This window comes from Megascapheus bottae, chromosome 7 (assembly GCF_031878675.1).
Source record: "Megascapheus bottae isolate mThoBot1 chromosome 7, mThoBot2.hap1, whole genome shotgun sequence".
Lineage (NCBI taxonomy): Eukaryota > Metazoa > Chordata > Mammalia > Rodentia > Geomyidae > Megascapheus > Megascapheus bottae.
The window spans coordinates 36,182,801-36,202,093 of NC_143515.1; the positions used below are offsets into that span (position 1 = coordinate 36,182,801).

Here is a 19,293-nt window from a genome sequence, read left to right on the forward strand (position 1 = left end):
GATAGCAGACATGGAACTGGAGCACAGGTCTTCGTGGCTACTCCTCTTCCATGACCCGTTCTCTAGAAACAGGTGGGCCAACATCACTGCAAAGAGCCTGGGCTTTAGAATTAAAAAAATATGTTCCAAGCCGGGTGTGGTGCTCCATGCCTGAAATCCTAGCTACTCAGAAGGCTGAGATCTGAGGATCGGGGCCAGCCCAGGCATTAAAGAAGCTGAGACTCTCATCTCCAATTAATCACTAGAAAAGGGGAAGTGGGGCTGTGGCTTAAGGGGTAGGGCAGTAGCCTTGAACTCAAGAGCTCAGGGACAGTACCCAGGCCCAGAGTTTAGGCTCCATGACTCACAAAAAAGAAAAGAAAAGAAAAAAAGAAAAATATGTTTCAATTCCTAAGACTTCCCCTTATGAAGAGGCGAGTTTGGCTAAGTTGTCCATCCTCTCGTTGCTTCTCTTTTCTCTACATGTGTGAAATAGAGATGATTCCTCTTTGGCTGGGCAATTCCTACTTGTGATGACACAAGAGAGAGTATGTAAATAACCCTTCAAGACAGGTGGCTGCCTTTCTCATTCTCCCCTTGTTTCTCTGCCCAAGTCTGTGCTCAAGCTTGGTTCAGATAAACAAATTTGATTTCTGTGAGTAACCTCAAGTTAACAGTGACTAAAGTGCATTGTTATTGGGTGAGGTTCTAGGTTATGTATTTGAGAAATCCGAGTCTCTAGGCTTGCCATGCCAATGTTGAGGAAAATATAACCCGAGTGGATTTATTATCCCTCTTGAAGGTTGACAAAACATTAATGAGTATAACATAATTAAACATTATGATTCCTTCATTCTTGCCACCGGAGAAGAAATGGCAATAAATCTGATAAGCACTAAAGATATTACAAGAAGGCATATAGAATAATTAGGTGGAGATTGCACCAGCTTTTGTGGAAATTTTTTCTTAAAAAAAATAAAAAAGAGGGGCCGGGAGTGTAGCCTAGTGGAAGGGTGCTCGCCTAGCATGGGTTCGATTCCTTGATACCACATACACAGAAAAAAAGCTAGAATGGTGCTGTGGTTCAAGTGGTAGAGTGCTAGCCTTGAGAAAGCCCAAGGACAGTGCCCAGATCCTGAGTTCAAGCCCCAGGACTGGCAAAAAAAGTGCATAGCTATAAAGTAATGAGGCTGTCCCTGCAGTGGACATAACAGAACTCCCACAGGCAAATGAATCACGTTCCATCCAAATGAGTGGCAACTTAATTCTCCATTCTCTTTGAACCAATTTAAAACCAAGTTATAAGACAAAAATAATCTTAAAATTTGTTAGTCTTTTTTTTAATAAATCAACTTAGTTCCCAGCTTGATGACAATCCATGTCTTCCCAGACCCAACTTATGATGTTTCTGAAATTAAATAATACTGTCACTCTTCTATTTCCAAACCTAGGATATTTAATTACCATGTCTTCAAATTCTAGCAATTCCAAGCAAGAATGTAAGTGCAGTTGGAATAGTGACAGTGTTGTTGAGGAGACCGTAGAGTTTTCCAAGGTAAATACCCTGAAGGAGCAGAAATCATTTGCATGTGTAAATTCTAGCTTGTACTGAACCTTATTACTTTATATGAATAATACCAGAAGGACTTAGATAAGCCATTATTACTATGCAGTTAACGGGAAGACTGTAGGCTCCAGCTGTGAGGTCCTGTCACAGGCACACACTCTTCCTAATTGATGGTGGAATCTCAGTTCTCATCTCACTCTGACCCAGTAATGACAATTCATGTCACTTAATGACCAGAGCTATGAAACTCAATCTTGGATTCATTTAGCATTTTCCTTTCTTTCCAGAAAAATGCATAGTGTGTTAATCAAAACCAGTTTTTAGAGAAAATGTACAAAAGATTGAACTCATTAGTATGCAGAATGTCTTTGCTACTGAAAAGAGGTTAGTTATTATAGAGAAAGTTATTTAGTAATGTTCAAGTATTAGAAGGTTGAAGAGAAAGAGTAATTTTTTTTCTTTTTTCTTTTTTTGCCAGGCCTAGGGCATGAGCTCAGGTCCTGGGCACTGTCCTTGTGCTTTCTCAAGGCTAACACTACCACTTGAGCCATAGCACCACTTCTGTTTTTTTTCTGTGTATATAATACTGAGGAATCAAACTCAGGGCTTCATGCATGCCAGGCAAGAGAAAGGGTAATTTATAATTTTCATTTTTTGTGTGTCTCATTCAGTATGGTTATTTATCTACTTCCATTTCATGTAACTATGTATTTTTTCTTTTTTTTATTAAAGAATTTATTAATATGTCATATTTCAAATGACATATTTAACAAACAAGTATTCAAGAAGGGAATCTCTATATACAGTCACTGGCACTTAGATTTTAGAACATAATTTAAATTAGGCTGAGGGTTTGTATGTCATAGATACATATTAATCTATATAATAAAACATTATGTCTATAGTGTCATAAATTTTCAATACCATGTCCACAGCATTAGGTACACAAATATTGAGTCCTTGCTCTTGTATTCTTTGGATCTAATAGTCATTATGTAGCTATCTATTGATGTTATATACTCAGTTGGTCTTAGCAAACAACCCTCAAGTGTGAGCCAACATCACTATTATCTGCTATTGGAAAGTGAACATATTGTCTCCTGTTAGCTGTTGCTTTAGATTTTCAGCTTGCCAGAGTGCATTTGAGTGGTGCCTTATAAAGATACATCTTGACTAGAGGTGACCCAGATGAGCACTCTTTGAAATAATGTCTTTAAACTGCGTAGTATTAGAGTATCAGAAAACCAATAAAACATTCTCTATTGCATCTCTAACATACGCTCAGCAGGAAGAGACTCAGAAAAATGGGCCAAGTCATCTTCTAGTCATGAAATGGTTATTGGATATTGGGAAGTCAGGATTGATGAATAGGTTAGATGGTGTTCAGTGTTAGAGGATGCCACAATCCACAGGCCCAGAGCTCAGAGCACAGTGAGGTTACAGTGCTTGCTAAGGCCAGTGATGCATCCTGGGACATGTGCAGACAGCCCTTGGCTGGCCTTGCAGCAGTGGTGAGATGGAGTGGGTGGAAAGAAGAGAGGGCATTCCAGGAAGGAAAATAACGTGTGATCAAAGGTACAGGGGGTAGGAATGGACATACTTTTATGTATTGTGAGGAAGTACAAAGTACAGGATGATCAGCACACATTTTTTATCTATTGGGCACTCGTGCATTCACATACTTTAAGGCCAATGGTGAAATTCACCCAGAGTGCTAGGTAGAACCATCATAAATGGCATTTTGTGGTTATTTGTTTTGGCTGAGTTTGTACGTGTAATATATAATCTCAAGAATTTTGGATCTCTTTTCCAAGTCTATGAACTTGATCAATGCAGGTAAAATAAAATTGCCTTTGCTTGTACCTTTCATGTTTTCTCAGTCTACAAATAAGACAATTTTCCTGATGTTATGTTATGCAAAGAATCCTAGGAATATTTTTTGCTGTCATTCATTCAAGTGCTTTTAAGTAACAAAAAGAGACAAAACATCCAGCCTACTGCTTTGAGCACTGAGTAAACTAACATCTGTTCTAGCAGCCACAGTGGTAAAAGAATGCTGGCAAGATATCTGTTGTGGTACTTCCTTGTTTTCTGAGGAGAAAAAAAAATTAAATCACCACCTTCTGAATTTCGTGGTGCCCTAATGACTAAGTATGGAGAAGTCATTATTCACCTTCATAGGATTTTGGCATTCTATGGAAAAAAGAACACTTTGCTTAGGTATTGAGAGTGCCAATATTATATATTACATCATTCCCAGATAGCATCCTGATTAGAAAAAAACCTCTCAGGGCATCTTGGGATTTAGAGAAATATGGCTATCAATTGCCAAACAGGAGAATATGGTCTGGATCGCGCAGGTCTCCTCCCATTCTATGATGATTTTGTGAGTTGGGGACCACTCACGGAGCTGGTAATTATTTAGTGTTAGTGAAAGAAGATCTCCTCGTGTTCTCTCTAATTTTGATTCCATTTCCTAAACTGTTAACCTCTCTTTTCTTTGTTTTTTTTCTTATTTGTCTCCCTCTGTCTACCACATTTTTGGACCTTTATCGAATTGTGCACTCCCACGATCAAGTCTCACAACTGGATTTGTTAATCCAAAATCAATCTTTTGGATTGATTGAGATTCAAAAGATTTGATTTTCTCCTATAGCTCTAATAACTTAGGAGCAAGTTTGGATGGACACACTAGATATTAACCTGTGGATTTAGAGCATGTACACTTTCTCTCAAGTTATTTGGAGACTAAGGCTTATTTCATATACAATCTTGGCTATCTGATATTTGGGCACACACAAACTTCAGCAATCAAATTAGAAAGTGGGACCAGGATTTAGAATACCAAAGTGAGAAGCCAGAAATAGAATCATATGCTTAAAAAAAGTAAGGGCTGAACCCAGGTGTAGTGGTTCACGCCTGTAATCCTAGCTACTCGCTCAGAGGCTGAGATCTGAGGATCAAGGTTCAAAACCAGCTCAGGCACAAAAGGACCTGAGACTCCAATTAACCTCTAGAAAAGGGGAAGTAGGGCTTGTCTCAAGCAGCCTTGAGCTGAAGAGCTCAGGGACAGCACCCAGGCTGAGTTCAAGCCCTATGACCCACAAGAAAAGAAAAAAAAAGTAAGGGCTGACACTCAATGGTTGCCTAGCATGCTCAAGGCCCCAGCATCACAGAAAAGCAAAACAAAACAACACGAAGAAAATTTGTAGCAGTGAATAGAGCTGGCTTTAAGGTCAAATAATCTCAATATTGGAAATTTGCATTGAATTTGGCAGATTTTAATTGGTAATAAAATTGGGGAAAGTCAAATGTGAACTTTGTGCATCGTTTCAGAGTCCTTTTGTGTCCAGGTCCTCCTAGGGAGGAAGACTGAGGAGTAAGTGAGAGATGAGAATCCCATGTGTGTTTCCTTTGTCCCTTGGTTGGTGATCTCACTGGAGCACTGCCCTCACCCCATGACAGCACTGAATTTGGTTTATCTTCCCATAGAGCCTCAGCAGCAATAACACAATTCAAAGAATTGAGTCTATTTTTCTTTTTTACCTCCTTTACACTTAACTAACACTTTTGTTACTGCTCCATTAATCTTGTTTTTTATTCCATTCTTACTTTATTATTTTTTTCTTCTCTGACTTTCTGAGTTCTATGCTCAGCCAACTGACTTACAACTTTTCTGGTGTAAACACTTACAATGATAAATTTCCCTTTAGGAACCATGTTAGGTGCATTCTAAATTTTGGTACCTGGTACCTTTATAATTGATAAGTTCTAAGTATTTCTTATTTACAGTATGAATTTACTTTGATTCATAAAGGATTTGGAAGGTAGGTGCTGGCAGCTCATTCCCCAAATCCTACCTACTCAGGAGACAGATCTGAAGACCTGACTTGAAGCCAGTCTGTATAGACAGACCTGTGAGACTTGTTATCCCAAATTAACTAGCAAAAAGCCAGAACTGGAGGTGTGGTTGAACATCAGTCTTGAGCAAAAAAGCCAAGTGAAATTGTGAGATTCTGAGTTAAAGTCCTAGTATCAGTGCAAGTACACCACATACACGCACACACACACAAAATAATGTGGATATTTGTTTGAAATTTTGAAATAGGAAAATTTCAGCATTGAATTGTTATCTTGACTAGTTATTGATTTAATTTTTAATTCCACAGAATGTAGTTATATGAACAGTTTTTTCTAACGTATTGAGAAAATTTGATTCATTTTCTTGTACATGACTACTTTTCGTAAAAGTGTAAAAAGTGTTCTTGAAAAAGAACAAGTATTTTCTACTGATTGCAAATTTCCCATATACAGTAGGTCAATCCCTCAAGGGGACAGGCTAGAGCTTTTACTTTCCTATATGCATACGGGTAGGTGGTGGACAGGAAGTGACTAATCCTTTTTGTTCAGTATTTCATTATTTTTGCTTTTGGTAGTATACAGATTAATGGGAAACATCTTACTAAATTTAAGATTTATCTATTATGGTAATTATTTTATATACCATTAGGGGAAATCATTGTCCAGTGAATCATGGTATGTTACTGATTAACTGAAACATCTTAATTTCAGAGATATTAAAATGAGTATGTGTGGGTGAGTGGGCAGGAAGTGAGTCTTCTAATTGAGGCAATATATTTCTGTTATTTATCTTGCAATTCATTTTTAATGTATGCAAAGAGTGAGGCTCCTATTTTGAATGGTAGAGTTTAAATGTATGTCCACTAGCTCATGTTTAATTGCATATTTAAATTCTTTATATTTTATTAATTTTCAGCTGGTTGATCTAGTAATTACTGAGAAAACTGTATGTAAATCTCATGAAATGTCGAGTTTCTCAATCTCTCATTACACTTTTCTCAAATTTTTTTTTTTGCCACTCCTGGGGCTTGAACTCAGGGCCTGAGCACTGTCCTTGTGCTTTCTCAAGGCTAGCCCTACCACTTGAGACACAGTACCACTTCAGGCTTTTTCTGTGTAGGAGGTATTGAGGAATTGAACTCAGGGCTTCATGTATGCTAGGCATACACTCCTTGCCCTCAAATTTTGTTTTATATGTGCTGAGGGCATGTAATTAAGTACAAAGAAGAATAGTACCTTTTAGATGGTTTCTATTGTCATTATTGTTATGGTCTTCTTTATACCAATAATTATTTTTGGCTAAAAGCTTTCTTTATTCAATATGAATAGACCTATATTGAATTTGTTTTGGTATTTATTTGATATAACTTTTCCTATATTTTTATTTTCAAACTTTCATAGTCATACATTCTAGTGAATGCAGGTTTTATTATCATTTAAGAGCATATAGTAAAATACTTTAAAAATACAATTTGTCAGTCTTTTTTAACTATTGAGTTTGTTCCTTTAAATTTATTTTGCTTATGGGTTTTTTTTTATTTAACGTGCATTTCTGCCAGATTATTATGTGCTCATTTCAGAATTTCCTAAAACATCATTTCAGAAAATCTTTTTCTCATTCACTCGCAAAACAAGGAAACTTCAAACTAAGGGCAAGCATTCTTTAAAACACTTAGGGATAAAAATATTGAAAAGTCAATTGCTCAAATATCCAAGAGAAACAAATCAGCACAAATCCTCCAAAACATATTTGAAAAGATATTTCTTATGCATACAAGGGTTATCAAAATAGATATGTTGGCAAATTCCTTTTATTTCAGTTTATAAGCAATATTTCAGACCTGAGTTCTGCCTTTTGATATTTCTGTGGTCTTTTGCCTTTTCCAGTGACAGTACATGAAACCGCAGGCTATCTTGTTACAACAATAACAAAAAAAAATTCCAGGATGTGTTTTCAAAATATAACTATTGAGTTTTGTATAGCTCTGGTGAGACTCAGTCGAATAAATAAAGAATGATGTGTGACTGGTGTACTAATGGAAGGGAATATTTGAATATGAATTATTCTCAGGAGGGGTTTCTGGCACTCTCTCATCTGAAATGTGTGTTTTAGGTAAAGGTTGAACAATCTTCAATACACTAAGAGAAACTGCTTTTAGTATCCACAATGTCTCATAAATTTAGTTGTTTGTTTGTTGGTGGCTCTGGGGATTGAACCCAGGATCTTTAAAGATATTTTCAAAAGGCAAAAGCCAAATTTGTTGTTACACTTTGGATGACAGACTGTATGTACATCACGGATAGACTTCTGGGTTTTTAGCAAAGACTCGTAGTCCTGACAGCCGGTTGAAGCTTCTCTAGTTCAATCACCTATCTGATACATCAGTGCCAATGGATAGACATTCTGTCAAAGTTATCATGTTTCCCATGCTTGAACCGGGAGTTCACACCACCAGAAGCAGTTAATTAGAAAGATCTTTTAAAAATGGAGCCAGAATTGGGATTTGCAGTTATAGATGCTCTTGTTTTAGAACAGCCCTATGAATGCTATCTCTCTACTAAATTATATCTCCAAGCTGAAGAGCTCTGATTCTATATTCTAAGCAACAGGCCATATTTGGAAATATTCCTTACATATTCAGTTTCTCTGAGCTCTCCCTAGAGAAGATCCTTTACACGAATACAATACTCAGAGATTTTATCTTCACTGAATTGAGGTTTCACCACTTCCTTAGTGTTGGGGATCATACTTCTATTCCTGGAGCCAGAAGTCAGAATGCCTTTGGAAACCACATGACTGAGCCAATCTTATACAGTATTTCTCCTGTCTTGGCAACTACATTGTAGATTTCTGGAGGAAAGGGACAGACTATTCTTCTTTAACCCTTTGTCCTTAACCTTTTAAGCCTAACTACAATTGTGTATGTTTTGGTCCTGAGCATTATCATGAAGTTGGCCTCTTTTACTATTTGTACCCTGGTCTCTGGACTTCTTTCCCTCATGCTTATAGCTGCTGGCATGTATTATTTATCCCAATGATGGATACCTATTTTGATGGATGGACTGTTTTCCTGATCTTAGAAAAGAAACAGGAGAAGAATAAAAGGCTTCTCTGTTTTCTACTTTTTCTGAAGAGTGCACAATATTATTTTTTATTATCTTGGATTGCCACTCAGCATAGGCCACTGGATGCATTCCTTACCAGGCTGGTGAAATTCAAGAGGTTTTGGCAAGGGCAGCTATGCCAGCTGTCTGTTTACCTAGAGAGCTGTTTGACTACAAAATCAGGTTGACTTTGCATTCCCGAAATACTTTAAAGCTAATGGTAACAGAAACAAACTGCCATGGAAACTGGACCTGGGAAGTCCAAGGATAAAACTCTGCTGACAGGTGATAGTCTAGAGCTTCCTTCCCTCGGCTGCCTCTCATCTGCAGCCACCATTGTCTCTGGCAGGAGCTCAAGCATAGTCTCACAAAGGCGGACTGCACTTTCACCCACAGCTAAAGCTGTCTCTATCTATCAGTTGAGATGTTGTAGCCTAAGATTTTAACATCTTAGATGAGTTCAAGCCATGCCAATGTTTCCCAAGTCAGAACTTTCCTATAATGACCTTGATTCTATCAGTCTGTAGGTTCTGCCTGTCTTCTAGGTAAGCTGCAAATCCTACAGAAAGTCTCGGGGTATGTTCTGAATCTGGCTAGTTGCTTCCTCCAGTCTGCACTCTTCTGATGATGTTCTGACCATGTCTTTTTTTTTTGTCAGTTGTGGAACTTGAACTATGGGCAGGCATTGTCCTTGAGCTATTCAGTTCAAGGTTACTGCTCTACCCTTTGAGCCACAGCACCACTTCCAGTTTTCTGGTGATTAATGGAATTTTTAGTGGCATTGAACTGCGATGCTCAGATCTCAGCCTTCTGAGTAGCTAGGATAACAGGTATGAGCCACTGCACCTGCTCTGATGATGTCTTTGACATTTGTCCTTCCCAAGACTGCTGGTTACAGTTTCTCATTTGGCAGACGTGTCTCAGTTATGTCCAAACTCCTTGGATGTGAAGTTTTGTTGGCCATCATCTTCATAGCCTCCTCAATATGGCTCCCTTATTCTTCTGCTAGCGGGTATCATCCTAGGGTCACTTGAATCTTGATGGAGTCCTTTCATCTGACACGGTTATTTTTCTAGCCATGTCCAGTACATGTGGACATGTGTCAGCTCTTGGAGTGCAATGGTGGACAAGACATAAATTTGTCTTTCCTCAAGAAGCATGTGAGCTATCTGGAGCCTGAGATACTTGCTTTTTTTAAATTACTGCTTGCTTTTTTCCTTCAGCTTCCCATTCTTTTCAAAATTATAACTTTAGGGGGTCCTAAGTAGAGGGCTGGAAGCTCATCCTCTTGAGAGAGATAAGGACCCATGAAGCGTTAGTTACTGGGCTACTTCTTCTTAAAAATGAATGAGCAATACGTCTGGGGATTACCAAGCTTTGGTGTGATAAGAAGACATGAAATTTAAAATATGGAACTATGACCTCTTCTTAATTCTATATTTAGAATCTTAAAAAAATCACCACTGTAGTATAATCACCTCCATAAAGATCTCAAGACTCTTCTGGCCCCAATCCTACCTTTCCTTTTCAGAAATCTTATTTCATTTATACCTGATTCGCATAATTCTGTTCTTTATAATATACTTTTTCTAGGCTTATGGTATGCTTATCTCTCTAACAGCAACTTAGTAAAATGACACAGTAGCAGTTGCAAAATATTTGTGGAATGATATCCTAAATTTTATGCTCTCTGGGTAGAAATTACAGAATTGCAAAATATTTATTTAAAAGAAGACAGTCTGCACAAAAAAGTTCTTTGAGGCATTAACATGTGCTGCTTTGTTCAATGCTCCATTTCATCTGTCCCATATTAGTTATTTTCTCAGCCTGAGATTCCAGCTTCGGGAGGAGAGGGAGAGTGATGAAGGCTACAGAGCTGGAGGGGATTAAAAATTCTGGTGAGGAAGGACTCTAGGTATCTAACTAACTTCTATAGCCATGGAGCTCAATGAAGTTTACCATTTGTATAGGAATCTTTCAGTTCTTAAGTGGAAAAAAATCTCTTTCCTGTAAACCTTCATGGAATTTCTGCTTCTGGCAGGGGTAAGAGTTATTCACTGTGGCTCTTGAAAATCTGTGACACAGTTCTCCAAATGGGCACCGAATAAAGTGAGAAAACTCTCCACTACATATTTTAAGATGATTTTTGGTTCCAGGTGAGGGACTGGGCAGACTGAGGTTGGCATTTGACAGGTCTAACCTTTTGTTCAGACCCAGGGGATCATTTTTGATCTGAAAACCATATTCTCTAAACAGACTGAAATCCAAGACCTTAATTCATCTTCCGAATGGACACACCTTCCACCCACGTCTCTGTTTTACTCCATGATGGTTTCAGTGTTTAAGTTGAGCTTCTGCATAGGCCTGGGCTGGGATTGGAATCTTATATTTGCATACAGGTCCGTTTTCCTTGGAGATTTAAGCTTTCTTTCCTGCCTCCTTCCAATCATTTGGGTGGCAATCATCAAGTGATGTACTAAACTACCAAGGATATATCTTGTCTCAGAAGAGCCTCTTTGCTAATATTGGCATTCTGAATCAAGGAGCCAATTTTCAAGGAAGAATTTCCAGTTAATTTAAAAAAAAAGTTTTACCTTTTTTTGTTTTGGAGATAAGAGGATTTTACTATATAACCCAGACTGGTATTAAACTCAAGATCATCTTGTCTCAACTTCCTAAGTGTTGAGATTATAGAGATGTGCTACAATACCCAGTTTATCCCTATAACACTAGCTACTCAGAAGGCTGAGATATGAAAATCATGGTTTGAACCCAGCCCAGGCAGAAAAGTCCACAAGACTCTATCCTATCTTCAAACAATCTGCAAAACTCTGGATTTACTAGTGCCTAATTTACTGATTGTAAAAGATGTAAACTGTTACAATGTAACCTTGAATGAGAAAATGGAAGGATAGAGGGGTTAAATATTCAATCAAAGTCAAAAGAACTAGCAACCAGCAAAAGTGTGATTACTTCCCCCCTCAAGCTCCCACCCCAATCTTCTCCTCCTTTAGTTTCACTCCTGTCTGTCAGTTGACAGCAATTCAGTCCTTTCAGTGCTGAGACCTGTCCCCTGAGGCCACTCTAATGCCTCTCCTTCTTTAAAACTCTTTATGTAATGCTTGGAAAATCTGTTAGCCCCACTTTCCAAAATACATCTGGTGCTCATTGCTTCTCTCCAATTCTGTTGTCCTCTTCTGATTCAAGCCACTGCACTACCTTTTTTCGCTTGAAATATTGCCAGAAATCTATACAACCATAGTGCGTTGACCCCTTGTCTACAGCAGTCCCAGCAGACGACTGATCTTTCACGTGTAAGTCCAGCCTTGTTCTCCTCTGCTCCAGAGTCTAAGCCATTACAAGGTCTCTCTGTCCCCACTTACTTCTCTGCCTGTACGGTCTTCAACTCATCCACTTCCAGAGACTGACTGCTGGTCTTCCTGCTCTTCTTTGAATGCCAAGATCAGGCTCTTGGTATGGAATGTTTCACTCTATTCCACCCTCAGGGTTAACTACCTCATCAACTACTCTAGTGCCACCTTCTATTTACACTGGAATCATTCACCTGAGTAGTACCTTGAACTCTGCTCTATTTTTCCTGTAGCATGTGATAACCATCCCTTCGTCGGTTTGTTCGTTGGTTCTTTCATTTCTTCCTTCCTTCCTTCCTTCCTTCCTTCCTTCCTTCCTTCCTTTGTTCCTTCCTTCCCTTCTCTTTCTTCATTTCTTTTCTTTTTTCTTTCTTGCTTTCCTTTCCTTTCTTCTCCTTTTCTTTTTCTTTTTCTTTGTATATGCTTTTGCTTGGCTTTTTCATCCAAGACACTTGAGCTACACTTCCACTTCCAGCTTTTTGCTGGTTAACTGGAGATAAGAGTCTCATGGACTTTTCTACCCAGGCTGGCTGCTAACTTTTAATATAGTACATAACTTATTTTTATGATATCATTCACTGTCTACCCTCATCTCCAATTTTCTAAGCTTTCTATGTGTTTTGATCTCTAAGGTTATCCAAGAACCCCGGAAGATATCTAGTATGTGATCGATGAATATCTGCTGAATATGAATATGTGAGACTGAATCGTCTTGGATCTCAAACCTTTAAGTGGTTATTATAATTCTGTTGTATCATTTAGACTGCTAATAAAACATAAAGCACTCTGGGAAAAAAGAAATAGTACATTATAAAGTGCTTTTAATCAAGGACTGATTAAACAGACAGTTCAGTGACATAATCAGAGGAGGGTGTTATCAAGTGTAAATAGAGGCTAGGAGAGTGATTTGGGAAAATGCACTGGGACTGTATTAAGAATTCCTTTAGCTGGGTGCCAGTGGCTCACGCCTGTAATTCTAGCTATTGAGATCTGAGGATCATGGTTCAAAGCCAGGCTGGGCTGAAAAGTCTCTGTGAGATTCTTATCTTTACTTAATCATAAAACCAGAAATCAACCAGAAAACCAGAAATGGCCCTGTGGCTGAAAGTGGTAGAGCACTAGCCTTGAGCAAAAGAACGTAGGGACCACATGTTGGCCTTTAGTTCAAGCCCCATGACTGACAAGAAAGAAAATCCTTTTAATATTGTAATGTATTTTAAGAGTACTTTTTTTTTTGAGACAGATTGAGATGTGTAATTTTGGCTGGGCCATGACAGTAATCTCAGTTACTTGGGTGGGAGAGTTAGGTGAATAAAGGTCTGAGGTTGGTCTGAGCAAAATCAAGGGACCTTACTTGAGAAGCAAAGTGAAAACAAAATGATGAGGGCAATGGCTCAAGTAACAGAGCCAGCAAGTACACAACACTGAGTTCAATCCCTAGTCTGCCCAAGGGAAAAAATGTATCCCTGTATTTGTCATGCAACTCATCTGTCCTAAGATGTTCTCCTTTCCACTTCCTCATCCCTGGGGTCTCAAGGGCAATAACAATTTCTTTGCGGTGTGGTCAGCCTAATGAGAAATACAGGTCTGCATTGCTGGGAGGATGTGGAATGGAGTTATTTGATTTGGGGGTATTTTAATCATTTCAGGAAGGCTGGCAGGTTCTGAGAGTCACTTTCCAAAGGAATCAGGCAAAATATCCTTTAAGAAATTTCACTCTGCGTACTCTTCTCAAAATTGATATTCTGCTCCGGCATCCGGGATCAAGAGTTGATCAGATATCAGAGACACAGACATTTCTCACTTGTGGCACTTGTGGTGATAACACAGATCACACTTTTCTATCACCTGCATCTATCTATTCCACTGGCTTCTTAGCTTTCGAGAAATTGGTTTGCCACAAACACAGGGTGGTAATGGCTTTGTCTGTTGTGAAGTCTGACTTCCTGCACATTTATAAGATAACTCATTTTGATCTCATCTGGCTTCAGACTGTGGCTGCAGTTTCTTGTCCTCATCAATGGTGATAGTAAGGACAGGATTCTAGTTACTGAGATGATCTACCAACATGCCTTGCAAAAGCCAACCAGGAAGTGGTCATTGCAAGTACTTAAAGAGATCCTCAGTCCAAACATCTTAAGTAGAACAATCTAATGTAATTCATTCACTTGAGGAAATTTGGAAATGCACATGAGGCAGAGTTCCTTACATGAGCTAACTGAGCTCAGACTGCATTGGGGGAGGGCTAAGGCTCTGGTACACTGATCATGGATAGGAGCAAGTGCTGAGGCTGAAGGGTTTTCAGGCAAAGACTGAACACTACCACCTTCCCTAAGAGTCACAAACAAAACAAACAAACAAACACAACAGTTTATGCTAGAGACTTTCGTTCAATGAGTCTGGTTTGAGAAGAGGACATCATTAAAAAAAACTTTCTAGAATTCAATGATGATTCACACCATTGTTTTGGAGGATTTTGTTTAGCCTTTAGCTATTCTTAAATTATCCACTAGCACCAGACCGTGTGAGGGGGGATAGAGAATAAATAGGAATAATCTTCATGTACTTTACAAATGAAGAGAGAAGATGAGAGTTAATCTTAGAGCAAAAGCAATAAAATAATGGAAATTATAGTCAATAAAATCTTTGAAACAACAACAATAAAAACTCTCTAGGTAGGTGATCTTTGTAAGCTAAATATGCTAGTCTCACAGGGGTATGTATCTCACTTAAAGAAATTAGAGGCCAGGAGTGTGGCCTAGTGGTAGAGTGCTTGCCTAGCACGTATGAAGCCCTGGGTTAGATTCCTTGGTACCACATACACAGAAAAAACTGGAAGTGGTACTGTGGCTCAAGTGGCAAGGACAGTGCCCAGGCACTGAGTTCAAGCTCTAAGACTGGCAAAAGAAAATCAGAACAACAAGCGTCATGGAAGTAGAGGGGGACTGCTGGGGATATGGAAGAGAAGAGAAAATTTAGAAAAAGGAATAACAAAGCACAATGGAAAGGTGAATTTGTTCCAACTACACTGAATGCATGTATAGAAATGTCATGATACAAAAAAAAGAAATGTCATGATATACTCCGTACTACATATGATCAGTAAACACCAATAAAATTAAATAAAGGGTCTCCAGGTGACGGTGTGTGGTCAGAAATGAAGCTGCCTGACCCACTCGATCCAGAGAAGGGACCCAGAGGAGCTGGCCGAGTTTCACTGCTCCTCATGCCAGGTCCCTTCCCAACCATCCCTCTCTTAGGCTTCATCAGGCTTCAACTTTCCCTAGATTATTTCCACAACCACATATACAAGCTTCCATTTTTCCTGTCCTTCAATAAGCAGTCCTCTACAATCTCCACATCTTCCTTTAACCAGTGACCACTTTCCTGCTTTCCTTTAGAGAAAACCTTCTTAAGACCTATTGTCCGAGTCCATTTTCTCAGCCAGCCCATCTCACCATATGGCCAGGCTGTATGTGAGAACTCCTCCTCTTCAACACCAGTAAAGGGGGTAATGGACCACAGGCAATGTCTAATAGAAGACTGACCTAAAACATTTCAGACTCAGCACACTTTAATCTATGTCTGGCTTATCAGTGCTGTAGTGAAGGCTCAGTGAACAAAATAAAGATCTAGAAAACTTTTGAGGGATGCTGGCAGAAAAGACTGGAGTTTAAGAAAATTGTTGACACTGATAATAATGGCGAGGTTTTAGTGCAGGGGTGGTTGTGACTTACACAGTGGGTGGTAGTGATGATGACAGAACTGGAGATGAAAGAGAGGCCATCATTCATGCTGACCTGGAGTGCAGCTTTCCTGAAATGACAAGGCAACCAGACACACTCAGCATGCTGTACATTGAGCAATGGACTGACAGCCAGACACACAGGTCTCTTTTGGACTCTGTTCCTAACCACCCTGAGGATGGCAGTGTCATTCCCTGTAAAGTGTGATGGCTAGTCTTCTTGGCCTGTATTCCTCAAACACTCTAGAGACAGTGGGTGTGCATGGTTGGTGTGTCAAGGCTGTGTTCAGAGCTCCTTGAGCAGCAGTATACTGCATGTGAGTCATAAAATCCACTTCTATTTCTTAGTTGCCACATTTTATAGGCCAAAGCATGCCTCAAAAGTAGCTCAACATTAGAGGCTAGTGGCTTATATCTGTAAGAGTTCTGATAATCGAAGACCAAAGCCAGCCTGGAAAAAGCATCCTTGCGGCTCTTATCTCTAATTAACCTGATACAAGTTGGAAATGGAAATACAGCTCAAGAGCTTGAGGCTCTGAGCATGTGTGCACGCCTCCCCGCCCCCCCACTCCCCCCCTTCCCCCCCCCCCCCCCGGCCAGCCCTGCAACACACACATATGTCTAAGTCAGTAGGGTAAACTGGGTGTCTGGCTACTTTCAGAGGTACAGCAATAGATGGGCCAGTTCTCTTTTTATCCCCTCCCATCTATAAGAACTCTTGGAAACATGAGCTCCCTTCTTGTTGCATTTCCCACAAAGACCCTGGGTTAGTTCATGGAGTCACAAGTCAATGTCAGGTACATAGAGCTGATGGTCTTACAATGACAGTGAATATTTAAAAGCAGGACCTTCACCCTCTTCAGCTTGTTAGACTTGATTCTGGTGGGGCTTTTTTTAATCTCTGCACCAACACTATCTCTTTGTATCCCTAGATATTCTTCTCTAGCTCGGGACACAATTTTTTTTCTTTCTTTTGTTGGTCATTGGGCAGGGACTCGGGGCCTGGATGCTGTCCCTGAGCTCTTTTGCTCAAGGCAAGGCCTCTACCACTTTGAGCTATAGCATTAATTCTGATCTTTCGGTGATTTGAGGCTGACAGATTTTCCTGCCTGGGCTGGTTTTGAGCTTCAGTCCTTAGATCTCAGCCTCCTGAGCAGCAGGATCTATTGAGTTTTTTTTTTATTGTCACATCAGATTGTCAGTTATTATAATGGTGCCACGCCTCCAGGAGGTAGTTCCCACAAATGAGTTCAGGGAATCTTGTGGAGGAGTGAGGAAGATGGAATGAAGGTGACCTTGTAGGTATATAAATGTGGGTTCTTAGCCTGTCATCAACTAGGAAAGATACTACTTTATCTTTCTTAGTTTTCCTCTCTCCAGGAAGGAGATAACATTCATCTATCAAGGCATCAATGACAGTGTGAGGAAACATAGAACACATTCTAGAAATGTACTTAGGATTCAGTCTGACAGAACTTCGGTTGAGCTCTGGCTCTTCCACTGACTGCTGTGTGACTCTGAGCAGGTGACTTAAATTCTTAGCCTTCCTTAGCTGGATGGGGATGTCTGGTTCATGGGACGGGAAGAGATGAGCGCATTCTCTGTAAAACATTATCTTGGTGCCTGGTTGGCTGTCGGCACTGGTACCATCGTGACTGAAGGAATCTAGAGAATGTGCATGGTGATACTCTTTGCCTCCTCCATCTCCTGTCTCCTTCCTGGATATAAGTCTCAGTTGCTGGTGTAAACTTACATGCCAACTTCTTTTAAGATGGGTGCTGGGCACAGCAAATAGGTGTCTTCCACAGCGAAGGGCTTTTCATCTGGAAAGAAGAAGTACTGGGTTAAGAGGAGTGAGGCCAAATTACAATTCCTGATTCAGTGACTTTTAAAGACCTTCTGTGGCTGGGCACAGTGGCTCACCCCAGTAATCCTAGAGGCTGAGATCTGAGGACCAAAGTTCAAAGCCGGTCCGGGCACAAAAGGACCTGAGACTCTTATCTTTAATTAACCACTATAAAATGGGAAGTGAGAAAGTGAGGCTTGGCTCAAGGGTAGGGCCGGTAGCCTTGAGCTGAAGAGCTCAGGGACAGAACCCAGGTCCGGGATAGGGGGATAGCCTTGAGCTGAAAAGCTTAGTGACAGTGCGCAGGCAGAGTTCAAGCCCCATGACCCACAAAAAAACAAAAAACAAAAAAACAAAAAACAAAACAAAACAAAACAAAGACCTGTGAAGTTTAGGGAGACAGAAACCAAGAACTTTTTGAAATAAGAACGCTTGTACTATAATATTAGCAGTGAACTCAAGCCTGACTATTAATAGTTTCTATAGTCAACCACTGAGGAACCGGAGTCTGGAGTCTCTTATGTTTCATTGTGAGCCTCCTTTCTTCTCAGGAATAACTGAGAGGAAATAAGAAAACATTAAATTGCTCCTAAGGAGCGTCAGAGCAACATCCATGCAAAAGGGGTGCCAACAAAGACAAGAAGTGGCAAAACCAAAATCTGTTCAGGAGACAAAGCGCTTTTTTTGTATGAGGCAGACATGATTACATCCTAGGAAAATCCACAAAAGTTGTGCTTTAGTGGAAAGCTGGGAAAGAGGCATTCTTGGTAGGGGTCCTGGCACAAGGAAAGTCAGGGTAAGCAAAGGTGTCTCAACATAGGAAGTAGGCAGGACTTGAAGAGATGAGCACAGAAAGCACTGGGGCCTGCATTCTTTCTCTGAGTTGGTTCAGGGATTACAGGGGAATGGACAGACTTTTATAGCTAGGAAAAGAAATATGGAAGGTTTCTGAGCAAAACTGGAATGATGCATTTGGCAGAGTTGGCAGATGGTGTCGTGGAAGATGGATGATAGTGGGGAAGGCCTAGAAGGTAGGGAGTTTCTTGCTCTTTTTTCTGATGGATAATTAGGAAAAAGCTTACATTCACTGTGATTAGGGTCTAGGCCCAGAGTCAGGGTTGAGAAATTTGTGTACTCAGTAGATAAGAGTCATCCCGTCAGGCCTTATTGCTTATTGGATATGTAGAAAAGACTGTGGTAGAAGCCACTGAAGAAAAAGGATGGGTAATATTTCTTCTTCCATCCATCATGCTGTGACCACTAATACCACTCATAACCAGAAGGTATAAAGGGATACAAATATGTTTGAAGGATTCTATTCTGCCATCAGCCTTTGCTGTGAAGTCCGTGTCTCCTGTGACATGTGCCAGTCATGGCTGCGGAGAATACAGTTGACATTAAATGCATGCCTGAGTGGAGATCAGGAAGCTCTGTGTTCTCTGTGGCTGGAATTCCAGGGCGCAGCTACGTGGGATAGGAGTAAAGGACCCATTTGTGTGCTAAGCACTGTGTTTAGTGCTGACCAAAAATGAAGAGAGAAAAATGCTGCTTTAGGAAATCTTGACATGGTGAAAAGCTAAGAAGGTATTTCTAAGGAATTTGTATTTATTAATAAATTCAACTAATATTCAATCAAAATTTATTATGGGTTAGTGATCGTAGGCTTTGAAAATAGAAACATTCTCCCCCCTTTCCTCACACATATAAACGTAAAAGTTTGCCATGGGCCAAGCACTGTGCTAGGGTTTCCAGTGAATGTCAGAGATAAAGCACCTGGCCCATGGAGATACCATGCTAGCAATCGCACAGATTAGTGCTT

General features: G+C 39.9%; 1 protein-coding gene across 1 annotated transcript in view; it reads right to left on the reverse strand.

Moving 5' to 3' along the window:
* Antxr1 (ANTXR cell adhesion molecule 1) overlaps positions 1-19,293 on the reverse strand; it is a 200,913-nt gene that overhangs the window by 90,870 nt on the left and 90,750 nt on the right. The window contains exons 11-12 of the mRNA XM_090336766.1: positions 17,382-17,451; positions 15,621-15,699 (exon numbers count right to left, since the gene is read on the reverse strand). Of these exons, the coding sequence (XP_090192892.1) occupies positions 15,621-15,699; positions 17,382-17,451 (149 nt within the window). The remainder of the gene's footprint in view (positions 1-15,620; positions 15,700-17,381; positions 17,452-19,293) is intronic.